The 15,337-nt window shown below is 54.1% G+C and overlaps 6 protein-coding genes across 6 annotated transcripts; 3 read left to right on the plus strand and 3 right to left on the minus strand.

The window, feature by feature from the left end:
- Positions 1-667: 667 nt before the first annotated feature.
- Positions 668-1,505, minus strand: AB675_2516 (uncharacterized protein; the record flags this gene model as incomplete). The annotated part of the gene is made up of 2 exons (XM_018142493.1): positions 668-769; positions 819-1,505. 2 exons carry the CDS (start codon positions 1,503-1,505, stop codon positions 668-670), a joined length of 789 nt encoding a protein of 262 aa, XP_018005011.1.
- Positions 1,506-1,935: 430 nt separating this feature from the next.
- AB675_2517 (uncharacterized protein) lies at positions 1,936-4,048 on the minus strand (the record flags this gene model as incomplete). The annotated part of the gene is made up of 4 exons (XM_018142494.1): positions 1,936-2,097; positions 2,277-3,188; positions 3,242-3,826; positions 3,875-4,048. 4 exons carry the CDS (start codon positions 4,046-4,048, stop codon positions 1,936-1,938), a joined length of 1,833 nt encoding a protein of 610 aa, XP_018005233.1.
- Positions 4,049-4,473: 425 nt separating this feature from the next.
- On the minus strand, positions 4,474-5,878 carry AB675_2518 (6-hydroxytryprostatin B O-methyltransferase; the record flags this gene model as incomplete). Its single annotated transcript, XM_018142495.1, has 2 exons — positions 4,474-5,580; positions 5,627-5,878. 2 exons carry the CDS (start codon positions 5,876-5,878, stop codon positions 4,474-4,476), a joined length of 1,359 nt encoding a protein of 452 aa, XP_018005082.1.
- A 2,230-nt stretch (positions 5,879-8,108) lies between these two features.
- Positions 8,109-9,681, plus strand: AB675_2519 (Ubiquinone biosynthesis monooxygenase COQ6, mitochondrial; the record flags this gene model as incomplete). Its single annotated transcript, XM_018142496.1, has 2 exons — positions 8,109-8,277; positions 8,327-9,681. 2 exons carry the CDS (start codon positions 8,109-8,111, stop codon positions 9,679-9,681), a joined length of 1,524 nt encoding a protein of 507 aa, XP_018004841.1.
- Positions 9,682-11,035: 1,354 nt separating this feature from the next.
- AB675_2520 (uncharacterized protein) lies at positions 11,036-11,719 on the plus strand (the record flags this gene model as incomplete). The annotated part of the gene is made up of 1 exon (XM_018142498.1): positions 11,036-11,719. The coding sequence occupies one exon, from the start codon at positions 11,036-11,038 to the stop codon at positions 11,717-11,719; it is 684 nt and encodes a 227-aa protein (XP_018004774.1).
- Positions 11,720-12,366: 647 nt separating this feature from the next.
- On the plus strand, positions 12,367-14,317 carry AB675_2521 (Vacuolar protein sorting-associated protein vps5; the record flags this gene model as incomplete). Its single annotated transcript, XM_018142499.1, has 5 exons — positions 12,367-12,388; positions 12,436-12,498; positions 12,549-13,375; positions 13,429-13,992; positions 14,048-14,317. The coding sequence occupies 5 exons, from the start codon at positions 12,367-12,369 to the stop codon at positions 14,315-14,317; spliced, it is 1,746 nt and encodes a 581-aa protein (XP_018005134.1).
- Positions 14,318-15,337: the final 1,020 nt, after the last annotated feature.

A 15,337-nucleotide genomic window follows, 5' to 3' on the forward strand; every position in this document is an offset into this window, starting at 1 on the left:
ATGCAGCAAATACATAAGATAGCATACTATGGTGTAGTTCGCATCGTCTGGAAACAGAGGTGAAGTCGTGGCAAACTCAGAACCTTGCTCCATGCATGGCAACCTTGGCGTTGGACTGATACGAGACCGGAGGACGCCGATCTTATCGACCTCCGTTCTGCTTTATGCGAAGGTCAGCCAACCTCGCGGCTTAGTAGACTGTTGACCGCCTCTGGCGTGTTCTCTTGCGAAGAACCTACATCGAAGGCCCGGACACCTCTGAAGCAGTTTCGTGGTGTGAATTCATGCGGAGTCGATAGAATATATTTCATGGCAGCACCGCCAACCAGTAGCCGGGCAACTCCAGGTAGGCGTCACGGTCAGGCCGCAGGACGACAGTTCCCGGCATATCTGGTTACGTGTGTGCTTCGCATTTCTATTCATCTGCATAGACGAGCTACTTAGAGTAAGGGTTTCAGCAGTCGTTTCCTCCAAGTGGCGGCTGCTGTTGTGCAACACCATCTCGTCGTGGCACGTCCGCGTTCCGCAAGCGGCTGTTGTGCGACAGACACTACCAGCTATGGTCTGTGATGAGCTTCATTGGCGGCACCTGCTTGAACGCCTCCTATCCGGCAGTAGTCAACCATCTAGTCAACCATCTGGGTCGCGATGTGAGCTCGCCAATCTTCTAGAAGTCCTCAAGATCGACTGTGAACTGGCCGAGAATCTCGTCAGGGTTGGCTGCGCTTCTGACGACCATTGTCTTTGTCTCCAGGTCAAACATTCCGAACTTGGCACTATCAGTATTCGTATTTTCGGGAAGAAGGGACATTGCTCACCAAACTTGTCAGAGGCGCACTACCATCAACAATAAACCAGACTTCGGCGCTCAGTTTGAACGGCTTCCCCATATATTGCCATGCTCCAATAACTTTGCGTCTAGGGTTACCGCCCGGGCAGTCGATGGGGTCCAGGTTATGGCTGTAATGGCACCCACAACTCCCCAGCAGATATGACTTTCGGAATTCGACTGCCTCCTTCAGGACCTCCATAGCGTTGCCTCCGAGATCTCCGCTCGAATGGTAGGGGTACGTTTCAAGACCCGACAGACAGACTTCACAACTGCCGTTCACGCAGCCAGCCGCATCACCCATGCAACCAGGAAGATAGCATTCGACATTGCAGGCGAAAGTGAATGACTTCAGGCTTGATATTCTTCTCAATAGGATCATCCCTCCTGAGCCGGCGAAGACATTCTCACTTAGCTTGACGTGCCGAAGATCGCCGAGTTCGATGTTCGGAAGTTGAACAGCCCCAGTATTGTTGTCGATGCGAGCGGAGAAGTCGATGCGAACTTCCTCGTAGAAGATCGGAAGGAACTCATCGCGGATCGTTTTACAGGAGACTAGGAGAGCACCGCATGTCGAGAGTGGCCTGTTTGGTCTAAATATGACCCTTGCACCATGAGCCACATGACGGTAGACCATGGCGCGAATCTCAGGAGGCAGAGTGGGTGGTCCAGACATGGTGGACACGGACGCGTGATGGACTATGATCGACTTGACTTGTCAGCAATATGGTCATTGTAGATAATCGCGACTTACTGTCGACGCAGGGCAGCCTTGGTGTGGGCAGAGGTGGTCGTGTTTAGACGTTCGTCAAGTTCAAGCGTACTTCAGGTCTGACTAGGCGTTGTCGACAACGAATCTGCGAGGAAGACCTTGCCTTGGAGCCATTGAAGCCGTGAATTGTTACCACGGAGACTAGTGAATTTATCTGAACGCAATCGAAGCTTTCTCTTCACTGCCACTTGAGTCTAGTCACTCCACGGCGAGGCAATCGCTTGTGTCCCAGTAACCTGATTGTGGCGGACAACGCTTGTACCTCGCTTTTCGAAATGTCCCAGCACCACACTGAATATCCCAAATTCCACTTCAATCCAGATTCCCGCGCGACTCACGATACACAAACATCATGCCCGCCAGTATGGGGTCGGCCCATTGCCAATTCTTCTCCCTTTGAGCCATACTTCAGCAGCTTGGTCGCCTGCTTGTACGCAGCTCCGAGGATACTCTGCGCTACTTCTGCCACTGTCTCACGCCGGCTGCGGCCGTTGACCTTCGGAGCGTTAGCGTTCACGTAGGGTCTCGTTTCCGTTACTCTTTTGCGCGAGGAAAGTTTTTGAAGTTTGCGATCAAGTAATCCTCCCAAGCCCTCGTCAGAACTCTACGAGATGGGGCATTCAGGCGCCTCTCATTGTAGTCCGAGCAATCGGGCAACTTCGTTAGATCGCTCACCTTCGCAACGTGGAACGCGCTGACTTGCACGAACAAGTTGGGAACGAGCGTTATGTTTGCGCCTTCTTCGAGTCGGAACACAGTAGTGTAGTATTCAACGGGATTGTGAGCTCCAAGAAGGGGAATGAACGATGGTGGGTCCCGGCCGCTGATACGTTTGTGAAGTTCATCACTGCTCTTCTCGGCAGCCGCGTTGGCTGGCTTCAGGCTACCCAGTCGGCATACCACTGCGTGTTGACCATCGTTGTTGATCTTGACCACGACGACGTGGGCTTCGATCTGCTGATCGCGTGTGGATTGCGGCTTTCTTGGGACCGCTGGTCCAATTCGACCACGAAGCACCTGGCCGCATTGAATATGACCATTGATTGTCTTAGTCGCAGAGATCGGCGGCGCCATGACAGCTGCTTTCACGATGGAGGATTGCAAGCTGGATCCGGGTCCTGTACCGGACGATACAGCGGTGTTGGTGCTCGACGTTGACGTCTCTGAAGAAGATATGCTAGCTTTGTCGGTTGTTGATGGGGATTCTGGACGATACGCCTCGGATGAGAACTTGACGCCGGCGATGGGCGCTCCGCTGAAGCGCCTCGGCCTTCCGAAGTCTGTCAAGTGAGAGCCAAAGACTAATTTCAGTCGCTGCTGAGCCTCGCAGCTGAGGTAACACGATCGATGTAGTGATGCAGGACCGTGGTCTGGCTCAATGTAGTCCAATGGTTTGAGCGCGGAAACATTGACCTCCGAGCGTGCTTCCAGGTCGATCAGTATGGTTCTCTTAGAACGACCGGAATCCTCGGCTCTCTCCTGTGACAACAATTCGGTGTGGCCTTGGAGGTCACCAGTGGACAAGCAATAGTGCCGCCTCGTCCCGTCATCCACAGTAGCGTTGGCCCCATCAATATCACAGTCGATCTGGTCTTGTCAGCATACGTTGCATGTCCGCAAGAAATATTGGCTCGACGTACCACGTTGAAGATCATGGCCTGCTTGTAGTCCCCACTGATGGAAGTGACCAAGCAGAAGAAGATTTGCGGCTTGGGGCTGGCAGTATCAGCATTGGCGCCGTATACCTTCAAGACTTGCCCGATTGTGATGAGACCAATTGGAGGGACGGTGCAGTCATGGTCCGGGCCATAGTGGAGCTTCCCTCCTCGAGGATTAGAGCAAGGAACAATCCCACGACTGTTCTTGATCAAGGCCTGGCGCAGAGCTAACGTTTTGCTCTGAACTGCGTGGATCGATGGCGCATCGAGGCGGTAGGGCATTTTGAACGTGTCCCAATAACATTCTTCTATCGCCTTGGAATCGTACCGTAGCATCTGTGGTGAAACTTCAAAGACCCTATCGGTACAGACATGGCTGAATTTTCCTTTCGTATCGTGGCTCCCGTCAATTGACTTCTGCACATTTGAGTAGGCAAGTGCTTGGTCTTGTCTGCCATTCCTCTTGCAGGAGGGACAGATGTCAACTTCGTCTTGTCCAGTCTCCTTGTTCAGGATCCAACGACGTATTGGTAGCAACTTGGTTGGCTCGGGATGCGAGGACGTCATCTTGCAACTGTTAGTGGTAGATGCTCGAATACCGGTCGCTGAACTCACAATCAGTATCCAGACGTACTCAGCGGGACCGTCAGGGCTTCCAACGACAAGGACTGGATGGTCAAGAAGGTCTTCGGAGAGCCCGGAGGCTTTGTACGCAGCAGGATCTCTTTCACCAGCATCGGCAGGCAGCCAAACACAACTGCCGACGCTTACGTCGCATTTCCTGACCATGATCGTGCCGCGCAAAGCCCAATTATACGAAGACAAGCCGCCGTCATAGGTTGTCCAGTCTCTGAAGTTGTCAAGCGCTCTGGTGATCAGAATCAACGGGGGAGGAGATCGCAAGAAGAAGAGAAGAATTGGACGAATCGCTCTTCACTTCAAGAGAGCCGCATTGTTGTTTATAAGCTGGATTTCGCACTTACTATTGATCAGCCAACCTCAAAGTCGCGCCAATGCAGTCACTGTTCAGAAGTGCCCTTCGAGGAAGGGCGATTGTTTCAAGTGACTTGCTATTTAGATGGATGTCATGGCTTCGGCAGCCAGGCCGATTTCGCACGTTGCGTTCCGCCGTCGTTATGGTACTCATATCTCGTGTTGCTTCGTTATTCAACAGGATCACTCAATCCAGGAAATCGCTTGCGCTCAATGTACAATCAAGCCACTCCGCTGACTGGCTCGAGCTGGGGTTGTATCTCTTTCATCTTGTCATCGACATCTCCATTTGTCTCCTCTGCGAGGACGACCTCAATAAGTGCCATTGCACTCCCCGGCGGTAACGTCATGCTCTTGATTATCAATCTCGGATCTGTCGCATGGATAAGATATTGCCATTGTTCGTGATCTCGTTCTTTCGCGTTCGTCAGTACAGCCATGTGCAGATCCTGTGCTCGCATGAATCGCTCAATAGGTTGCGGTGCTCCTCCCACGGGTGGCAAAATCTCGTCCATGATAATGATGCGACCTCCGGGCTTCATGGCTTTGACGAGCGGCCGTAGGATCTTAATGCAGTACTTGTCGGACCAGTCATGCATGATCAATCGCAAGAAGTACACGTCGGCTGACACGGGCTGCTCGTCCCAAAAGTTGTGCGCCATGAAAGTAATCTGTGGCTGTAGCTCTCTCGGGATCACGCAGGTCTTGGGATTCCTGGCACGATCAATGATCTTCGGCAGGTCCTGGACGATGATCTTGGCTTTCGGATTCGATCGTGCTATCTCGACGCTGCTATGACCGCGACTGCCGGCGACATCGACGATAGTCACCTCTCCTAGACTAGCCCAATCATATCCTGCAGCAATGAATGTATTCGACACGGCGGCCATGGTGGACGCATAGGTCAGAAGATCGCTGAAGTTGGTCCGCACTTCTTCGTTTTCTTCGTAGTACTCATACATCGATTTGTCGGTCCCATAGTGAATTTGGAGTCCGCACTGATCGTGTTCCTGGGACCCATGGCCCCATTTCTCGATGGCATCGAGATAGTGAAACGCAGAACCCAGTGTGTCTGTCGTGCTGTACTGCATCCAGCTTCTCGCGCCGCCATGAGTGAGATGCTTGGATGCAGCAGTATGCGCGACCATACCCGGCGTAGGCTCGTGGAAGAAATGCGTCATCATCAATTGACGAAGAACTTGCTTCAGCTGGCCTGCATCGACTTTGCACTTCGCTGCCAGGTCCGCGTACGAAATCGAGTCATTCAGTGGCACAGCCGGTGCGATGTTGAACTTAAGAGCATACCGATATGCGCACAGATCCAGGTTCTAGGTGTGTCAGTACTGTCATGCCACACAACGCGTCAGCACGCACGACTTGATATGGGTAGAATCCCACCGACTCCTCGGGACCTGTGACTAGGTCTGCTAACCGTTGTGCAGCTTCACGAAGCGTCAGTCGAGCATACTGGATATTTGGTGGCGCGTCGTCAGGAAAATTAGGTGGCCCATTCTGGTCGAATGTCATCTGAGGCTTTCCATTGGCAGCCAGGTGCTCTTTGATCGCCTTGGCCGTAGCCAGGCAGGTCTCAGCCAGCTGCTCGAGATCCTCCGTTTTTGTTAGCATTTTGTATAGAGGTCGAGTAGCAGCATATCTGCAGCCGCAGGGGTCGATATATCTTTGTCTGCTGTTCGGTAACACTCGGGCGCGGCAAGAATCCACCGTCGCATGCAGCTCGACGCGGGTCATGACTAGGACCGCATACAAAGTACATCATCTGCTCTGGGAAGCTTATTTGCTGGCAGAACCTCTTAGCGAAAGAACTTGCGCGGCAGTTATGCAAGTTCGGAATTGCGATGATGCTCGAGGACAGTCACGTGAGCGGCCTAGACGAGTCAGTACAGCCACGAAAAGTCATGGATCATGCAGCAATTACTTGAACTGAGTCAAAAATAAGGCAGAATCAGCATCCGCTGCATGAAGATTCCACTTATCCGTACTCGCTTGTCGAACCGTTGGCTGCAAGTTGAACTAGCTGCGTAATCTCTGATTCTCAATTTATCCTTCGTCGGTCTTGACGACTGTTGCGCGTGCAATTATCTTGTCTTACGGGCAGCTTCCTGGTTGCGCGCCGTTGTGGTCAGACTCGTATTGACCATACGGGCAGCCAGCCAGGATTCTCGATTGATTATGTTGACTAGGGCCCGAAGGCACCAAGTCGAGCTGTCGTTGGTGCTCATGGGGAGCACTTTACGCGCAGGATCCTGTGCCATCCTACAAGGGTCAGCAAGTACCTGGGAACGACTGAAGTGTCTGATGCCAGAGACCTAGGAGCGGCTGAGAAGCTGCTGATGTTTGTCGCCATCTCCCAAAACTCGCGACCTTCCGAGCGAGGTGCTCTACCGATAATACGCGGCGAGCTGCCGTAAGGAAGCTCATGGCACTGCCTTGACTGACTTCGCTATCGAGGCGATGAGGCCAGTGTACAATGCTTCGCAGTGGTGTTCGACTCCCCACAGGAAGTGTGCCATGGAACGGTATACCCTGCTCGCGACACTTGCCACGTTTGTGCTGAAATGGGAAACTATGCAGCTAAGGGCAGTTATGCCTCGTCCAATGGTAATCACCAGATATTGCAGCCCACACCAGATGGCATGAATAAGTGTTAGGCCAACGAAGATGATCAGCAGCCACTGGGCGACTTTTCTCAGACCTTTGCGTGAAAACGTCGGGATTAGGATCTGACATCGTAGGCATCTGACCCTGGCATGCGCAGGGGGCCTACTCATGAGCATATGCCGATTGCCTAGTAGGGGCGTTCTCTGTTCGGGTGGAAAGCGTTCATGTTCCAGCTGTATCAATCGCGAGCATCGCCAGGATCCGAGATACTGGAAGAGCCTTTTATAGGCTACTGTGGCGCGGGATGCATTGATGTGAGAGGTGACAGCAATGACTGCGTTTGGACATGAGTAAATGGATGGGGCATAATTGTGTTGTTCTTCGTAAAGTGGTGGAGACTGCGTTATGGTGCAGTAATCTGGTGGTGGCTCGTAGCTTTGGCTATGGCTGTACCCAGGTGGAGGTTCGATGGACAGTGCGTATGGTTGCATCGTAATGAGTGATCGGGCTGATGACTGTTCGATTTCTGAAGGTCGTTCACGAGCTCTGGGCAAGGGGCGAGTTCAACGATTCTTAAACTGTGACAGGAGGAAGAAGATGGGTTGAGAAAGCAACGAGCGGAGGATATGCAGACGTGGTGCAGTGAAATACTTCTCTAAGGCAGATATCGCAGCTGCGGCCGGCTGGGCCTGGTGCGGCACTGCCATCCTGGCCGGGCTGATGGCCTCTGACGGAACTTTGGCTTGCCGTTACACCACAAAGCGCCTCCCTTTGAGCACAACGATCCCACCAATCATCTGGGCGGGAGTCGTCCGACACGTCGATTTTGGGTACGGTATCATGACGGGAAATGTGCTTTGCATGCTGCTCATGCATACCTTACACAGCCCAGGTCGTGAAGGCCGGCTGGTAGTCAATTGGATGTGTCGGTGTCGAAACAATTGTGGTTACTGAAATTCACTTGCGCGAGCGGACATCACGAATGCAAGCTGATGCTCTGTGATTGTAGCGGCTACGCAAGAACGACCTGGACCTGATTCCAGCTGACGTGGACTCAATGAGTCAAGGTCGAGAAACACAAGAACGAAGTTCTAGTGGTGACGCGAAGTGGGTGTCATTCTCAAGCGTCTGAACGGCCCTAACCCTAGTTTTTCTTGCTCCGGTAGCGACGTTCAGGTTGATGACCAGCTCACGGCACTTTGTTGATGCTCTGTGCTTTCACATCATCACTTCGACGATGCTGAAGCCGCTGACACAGCGTTTAGGTGGCTATGTATGCAGGACCTGCCGAGCTTCGCTACTCGTCCCCAAACGACGACACTATGCCTCCTCTGCCACTCCGGAGATCTACGATGTGGTCACAGTCGGCGGTGGTCCTGTGGGACTTGCACTTCTCGCTGCTTTGAGTGAGCTCGCCGCTCTCTGCATTCACGTGTATCACTAACTTTCATGCAGAAGCGTCACCGAAGACCAAGCACCTGAGAACAGCACTCATCGAGTTTCAAGACTTGGCAAAGCAGCAATCATGGAGCATGGCCTCAGATCATTTCTCGAATCGCGCCAGTAGTCTAACGCCAGCATCAGTGGAGTTTCTAGAACAGTCCGGCACTTGGAGTCACATCGAGCAGGAACGAATTCAGCCGTACAATGCGATGCAAGTATGGGATGCTAGCAATGATGCAGTCATGCGATTCGACTGGAGAGCCGAAGCTCAACGCTACAACGCTCCACCAAGGGTTGTTGCTACGATGACTGAGAACGCCAACTTGACGCGTGCGCTACTGAACAGGATCCACGAACTGAATGCAGGGGACTCCTTGATGGTCAACACGAAAGTCGGATCCGTTGAGATGGGAGAAAACGAGCCAGATGGGGCGGATCTTTCGAGCTGGCCTACACTGTCTCTGGAGCCTAGCGCGCCCAAAATCGCCGCAAGACTTCTCGTCGGTGCAGATGGCTTCAATTCGCCGGTACGCGCTTTTGCAGGCATCAGCTCCCATGGCTGGGACTACCACCGTCACGGAGTTGTGGCAACTCTCAAGGTTGCTAACCCAATGCTACTGGAAGAGTCTGGAACCTCAGTTGCCTACCAGCGGTTTCTGCCCCAATTGGGTGGCCCAATTGCGATCCTGCCACTCCCGAATGGTCACGCCTCTCTGGTCTGGTCCACAACGCCAGCAAATGCTTCATTCCTCAAGTCCATCGAGCCCGCAGCCTTCGTCGCTATGGTCAATGCTGCGGTCCGATGCAGCGAGACCGATCTCGTGTACATGACTGGCCTCGGAACACAGTCCACGCAACAAATTGTATCAGAATATAACTGGCGAAATGAACATACTAAGCCAACGGACACAGAGACGCTGGTGCCAGAAGTCCTAGAAGTGCAAGAGAACTCGGTCGCATCCTTCCCTCTCCGGTTCCGCCAAGCCACGACACTGACTGGTCCTCGAATCGCCCTCGTTGGCGACGCAGCACATACAATTCATCCCCTTGCTGGTCAGGGCCTCAACCTTGGTTTAGCCGATGCACGGTGGCTGGCTGAGACTATTGCGTACGCGGTCGAGCACGGCATGGATCTCGGAGACAGTTTCGCATTAGAACGATACAGCTCGGATCGGTTTGGTAAGGGACTTCTCATGGGTGGCAGCGTCGATGCTCTCAACTGGATCTACCAGCTCGGGTCCGGAGACGGCATGCTCTCCAGTCTGTTCAGCAACGCCCGTGGCCTCGGCATGAAGGCTTTCAGCAGCAATATCGCCGAGCAGACTGGCCTCAAAGGGGCGATCATGCGGGTGGCGGAGGGTGCTTGACAGCTGGGCCCCTCCCCAGAAACGACTCGCATACCTCGCATTGCGGGGTATTTACGGGCCTGAAGTCAACAAAATGCCCGTGGATGTACAACAGACAGGGAGCAGTGGCGTGGCGGCCTCATCTCCGTCTTTGACGCCGTCTATACCACGAACTTCGCCGAAGACAACGACATGGTCTCCAATCTCCACAGTCTTGTCGGCCAAAAACGTACAGTCGAGTTGAAAGAGCACGGTCTCGTGATGATGATGAAGGTCGGCAAACCCTTTTTGAGACCTCCGAGAAGGCTGTCGGAAAATCCTTTCGACAGTCACTGCACTCTGGGGACGTATTGTCGGGTGAGCCATTCCATCACCGGCAGTAGGCTGGGCGAAGGTTGCCTTAAGAGCTCCCGAGGTTTTGGAATGGAAAGGCCGTGAGCCAAGTCCACCAGCGAAATCCTTGGCCAAAATGCGAGCTCCGCCTGTACATCCCATGAGGTGGACATTGAACTTGCCCGAACTTTTAAGAGCTTTAAAGGTGGAAGAGTCGTGCTTGACATTGAAGGAAACCACAGGGACCGGCTCGAGTGCTACAGTGGTGAAAGATGAAATTGTAGCACCCCGCCAATGGTGAGGATCTTGAGGCTCTGAGCTGGTCGCGGGTTGTGGCGATGCCGTGACTATCGCGACTGGATATGCTACGTTGCGCATGACTTGTCGGAGAGTAGCAGCCCGATGTGTCGGATCCGTGGATACGTTCTGCTCGCTGCTTGATGGACTAGATGTGAAGAGGCGGAGGCTTTGCAAGCCTACCGATGGGGACCCAGCGTGTGCATGCTTGAGACTACTAGGGCATGCATGATTTCGAAGACTAGACCTCCATAAGATGCTACCCGTGCTGTTGTTCCCCAAGCTTCTCGTGATACAGCGCGTTGCCGGCATCACAGACTAGGCCTTGACTCTAGATTCACTGAGCTTCCATCTACTTAGGCCGTTCAGATATATGCATGCATCGGCTTACGGCTCCATGCTCAAGAGCTGATTGTCGAAGATGGCGCTTCCACACCGGATTGATCGTCGGGTTTTATGCTAAGGTCTTTACTAGAGTTCCTGATTCTGACATCCGGAGAAGATCGAAACCTTGGAAACCACGCGCTGAACTAGCACCGGATTCAGTTTCCGGTCGGAGATCACATCAGTACGACCGTGACGATCTGCACTTTTTTCCAGCTTTCATTACTACAAACACCACTCACTACGATAGCCTCGTCGGCACCTATGAATCCCCTTCGTCGGTAGCACTAGCTCGCAGTACGTCCTGACCCACACAACCCATCAGCAATAATTCCTGCGCCTCCGACACCATATCCAAAAGATGTCAACCGCACTCCGCCCAGTCCTCCGACCATCACACCTCCCGTCCCTGCCCATCTCCTCCTCTTCACCTAAAAACACAACAACATACATCTGTCAATCATGCCGTCACGCACGCCTTCTCCGCCGCCCGCACCGGCCCTATACCTTCACCCAACTCGTCACGCTATCCGACGGCAGCGCCTTCACCATGCGCACCACCTCCCCATATCCAGTCTATCGATCTACACGTGATACACGCAATGCACCGCTGTGGAATCCCAGCTCGAAAGAGCTGACAAGCGTGGAAGACGACGAGGCGGGCCGACTGGCGAGTTTCCGCGCCAGATACGGACGAAGCTTTGACGCTTCGAGCACGAGTGCAGCTGAGGATGAGGTGGAAGTGGAGACCCCGCCCAGAGCAGATGCGTTTACGGATGTGAGCGGGCCGCCGGAAGTAACGCCGAAGAGGCGGGATAAGGATGCGAAGGGAGTCCAAGAGCTGGAGGAGCTGGCGGGCGGAGGGGTGGTGAACAGGGGAGACGCGCCGACCAAAGTGGCGCTTCCGCCGAAGGTCAAGAATGAGGAGATTGATGATGGGTGGGACTTTGGGGATGACGATTCGAATATGTTGGATTTGATCAGTAGTTATGGGCAGGAGAACATCAAGGCGCCGCCTTCGCCAGTGAAGAAGGGGAAGAAATGAAGCTGGTCATCGTCGAGAGAGAACGAGATGATATCTATGGTATGGCTGTGCGATGAACAGCCACGGATTCGAGGAAAGACGGCGGGTGCATCGGTGCTCATGCAGCCATCGCCAATGTGGCCGCGGATCTGCGTCATGTCCGGATCTTGCAACACCAAACCAGTCGAGCTAGCCGCCGTGATGGGCAGCTTTACTGGGGGCGGACCAACCCACACACAAGGACTCAGAGTGCGGCTTTCAGCAGCATGTGTTCACTGAGCCACGAAGCAGTCTCGAGACCATCGACCAACAATTGTAAATTTATTGTACTATTGACACAATTCTGTCCGTCTGTACCTTGCACACAGATCCGGCCAGCCTGTAAGGCGGGCCCAAATAGGCGTGATTGTGACTACCAACTCGCAACAAGTCCCCAGGTTTCAGACTTCCTGGTCGCATCGATGCCTCTTGCAAGCAAGAACTCACGAAGCAACTGGAGGTGACTACGTATTCCTGAGTGCCAAGCCTTGACGACCTCTCCGCTCCGCAAGGAACCCTGGCCCTAGCAGGCATCCTACATCTGTACTTTATGCTGCACAGCATACTGACACAACCTCAGATCTGGTGTTATCCCACAAACCAGACTGGGGCATTGATGAAACGTTAATATGGACGACTCTCCGTGGGGCGGTATGCGCAAGCCCCGCTCAGCTCTATACAACGACTAACACCTCCAGATGTGCCGTCGCAATCGGCCGCAGATAGCGTCTCCAGTCCTGGCAAAGAGAATGATCCTACAGGTAGGTCGTCGACCCTATCTCTGTGGGCACGTACTGATATTGGACCTCAGTAGCATCACCGCCGACCAAATCCTCATCAACAACTACGAGCTCTGCCGCCCGGCCGTCCCGCAAAGGTCCCCCACGAAAGATCGGTGCTCAACCCACTAAGCTAGAAAGCGTCGGCGATGACTTCGATCCTTTGGGACCGCTGAGTGGCGGCAGTGAACCCATCACCTCACCTATACCCGTCGATCAAGCTCCGACACCTCCGCGGAAAGAGACGAATCGCCCCGCTAGACCTCAGGGCTCAGAAGCAATCGAAGGCGACGCACTCAACCTGCCGGTTGGCCGCCAAAGGCCAATTCCACAAGTCGCAGCACAGCAGCCAGCGGCCCAGACAAGACAGACACAGCCCAGCATAAGCGTTGAACAGGCAGCGAAGCCTACCTTCGATATCCTCGTTGGCGACCCTCACAAAGTCGGCGATCTGACCAGCAGCCACATTGTATATTCCGTCTCCACCAAGACCTCCTCAAAAGCCTACAAACAGCCCTCCTTTACCGTCTCTCGTCGATACCGCGACTTCCTATGGCTCTACAACTCGCTGCACAACAACAATCCAGGCGTCGTCGTTCCACCTCCACCCGAAAAGCAGGCCGTTGGCCGCTTCGACACCGAATTCGTCGAATCGCGCCGCCAGGCTCTCGAGCGCATGCTCAATAAGATCGCGAATCACCCTATCCTGCACCATGACGCGGACCTGAAGATCTTCCTTGAGTCCGAGGCATTCAACGTGGACGTAAAGAATCGGGAAGCCCGCGAACCAGACCTAGGCCAATCAAAGGGCATGCTTTCATCGATTGGCATCAACGTCGGCTCCTCCTCCGGCAAGTTCGTCGAGCACGACGACTGGTTCCACGATCGCAAGATCTACCTCGACGCCTCGAGAATCAACTCAAGGGGCTCATGAAAGCCCTCGACACCGTCGTTGTACAGCGCAAAGGCCTGTCAGAAGCAGCAGGCGACTTCGCCGTTAGTCTCGGTAACCTCGCGCAAGTAGAGCTGAGTCCAGACTTCTCCGGACCGCTACAAGGCTTGTCCGACGTGCAGGTCCGCATTCAGCAGCTGTACGAGCGACAAGCACAACAAGACGTCCTCACCCTCGGCATCACTATTGACGAATACATCCGTCTTGTCGGCTCAGTCAAGACCGCATTCCAGCAGCGCCAGAAAGCGTTCCATAGTTGGCATGCAGCGGAGTCAGAACTGCAGAAGCGACGGAACGCACATGACAAGTTGCTACGGCAGGGCAAGTCCCAGCAGGATAAGCTGAACGAGGTCGGCGCGGGCGTGAGCGACGCAGAGAAGAAGGCGCATCAGGCGCGACTCCTGTTCGAGGACATGGGCCGGCTGATGAGGGGAGAGCTGGAGAGATTCGAAAGGGAGAAAGTCGAGGACTTCAAGTCAGGAGTTGAGACGTTCTTAGAGGGGGCGGTGGAGGCGCAGAAGGAGGTAAGTCATGCTGCCTTTCAAGTCTCGATAAATGGGTTGCTAACCAGTGACACAGCTGATCGAGCTATGGGAAACATTCCTGTACATGCTCGACGACACCGACGAGGCTGCCGCAAATAACAGCCTTCCAACCAACAACACGAACACAGACCCGGTCGCGAACAACGCGGCAGCTGCAGACAGTACGCAAGCGAATATAACACCTGATCAGCTGGACGGATCGATACCCAAGGATGCAGGCCGGGACCAATCGGTAGCTTCTGCGCCAATCGCCCAGGCTGAGCCTGCGACAGCCACGGACGTTGCTTTAGAGCAGGACGCTTGAGAGGAGCAGGTCGCTCTGAATGGGAAGGTTCTCACCGGTAGTAGCATGACTCCCGGGCAACAGAGAGGCAAATCGTCGTCGGCTCCGGCTTGGATGAGGCTGTATGGGACCCGAAAAACGGTAGCAAGTCGGAGCAGGAGGAGCTCAGCTTGGTCGCTTTGGTGAGAGCGCGTACTGAGAGAGCGCTCCAGCTGGGCCAGTGCGTGTCAAAGATCGGGACGCTAGGTCGAGAGATGGCGCTGATGCGCCATCCCTGGTCGCGCACGAGCGTTGTGTATTTATGTGTGTAGGATGTATGCATATGTGCACGACGCCATACACAGCTCTGAGCTTTAGCTCTCCACCGTCATGTGCCGTGCTTAGCAAAACTCCCGTTGTATGGTTGATCGATTGTAAAAAGTGCTCTGTTTGTACTTATAATCTGTGCGAAAATGATCCAACAATATTGCTGCCCGCCACGAATAAGCATGGCGGCGACCCAGTCCTCGCCAGCGGTGCAGCTTGCGCTCATACTACTCCCGAATACTACAGTAGTACCTGCGTGGCCATGAACGAGCTACAGTACCTAGGGGACCCGATCTGTTGTATGTTCGACGCCGGTTGACGCGTAACTTTTCAGGAGACCGGATGACTACATTCACCGAACGCCGGTCGACAGGTACCGTTTCACGCCTTGTCAACCGGTCTGAGCAGGGCTCTGAATCAAACTGGATGACTAGACCTTCGCCTTCCCTCACCGCACCTGCCTCGCCGGGCTCGCAAATAGACAATATCGGCAGAAGCATTCCACTGTCGCTCTTTCCCAGCGGCATTCCTTATGGACGCCACGCGAGGTAGGTGCCTCACCCTCACCCCAGCACCTTCCACGACTCGACCTGCACTGTCAACCGGCGTCAGCGGAGCGTTCGTGAGACCGGATGACAAGTTGCCGCTGTCGAGATTGGTTGACGAGGGGAGCATGCCTGCTAGCTTCGACTCGTGGTCCTTTGCGGAATCACCTCACTAGTTGCTCGAATTGTT

The sequence above is a fragment of the Cyphellophora attinorum genome (assembly GCF_001299255.1).
Source record: "Cyphellophora attinorum strain CBS 131958 chromosome Unknown Contig2, whole genome shotgun sequence".
Classification (NCBI taxonomy): Eukaryota; Fungi; Ascomycota; class Eurotiomycetes; order Chaetothyriales; family Cyphellophoraceae; genus Cyphellophora; species Cyphellophora attinorum.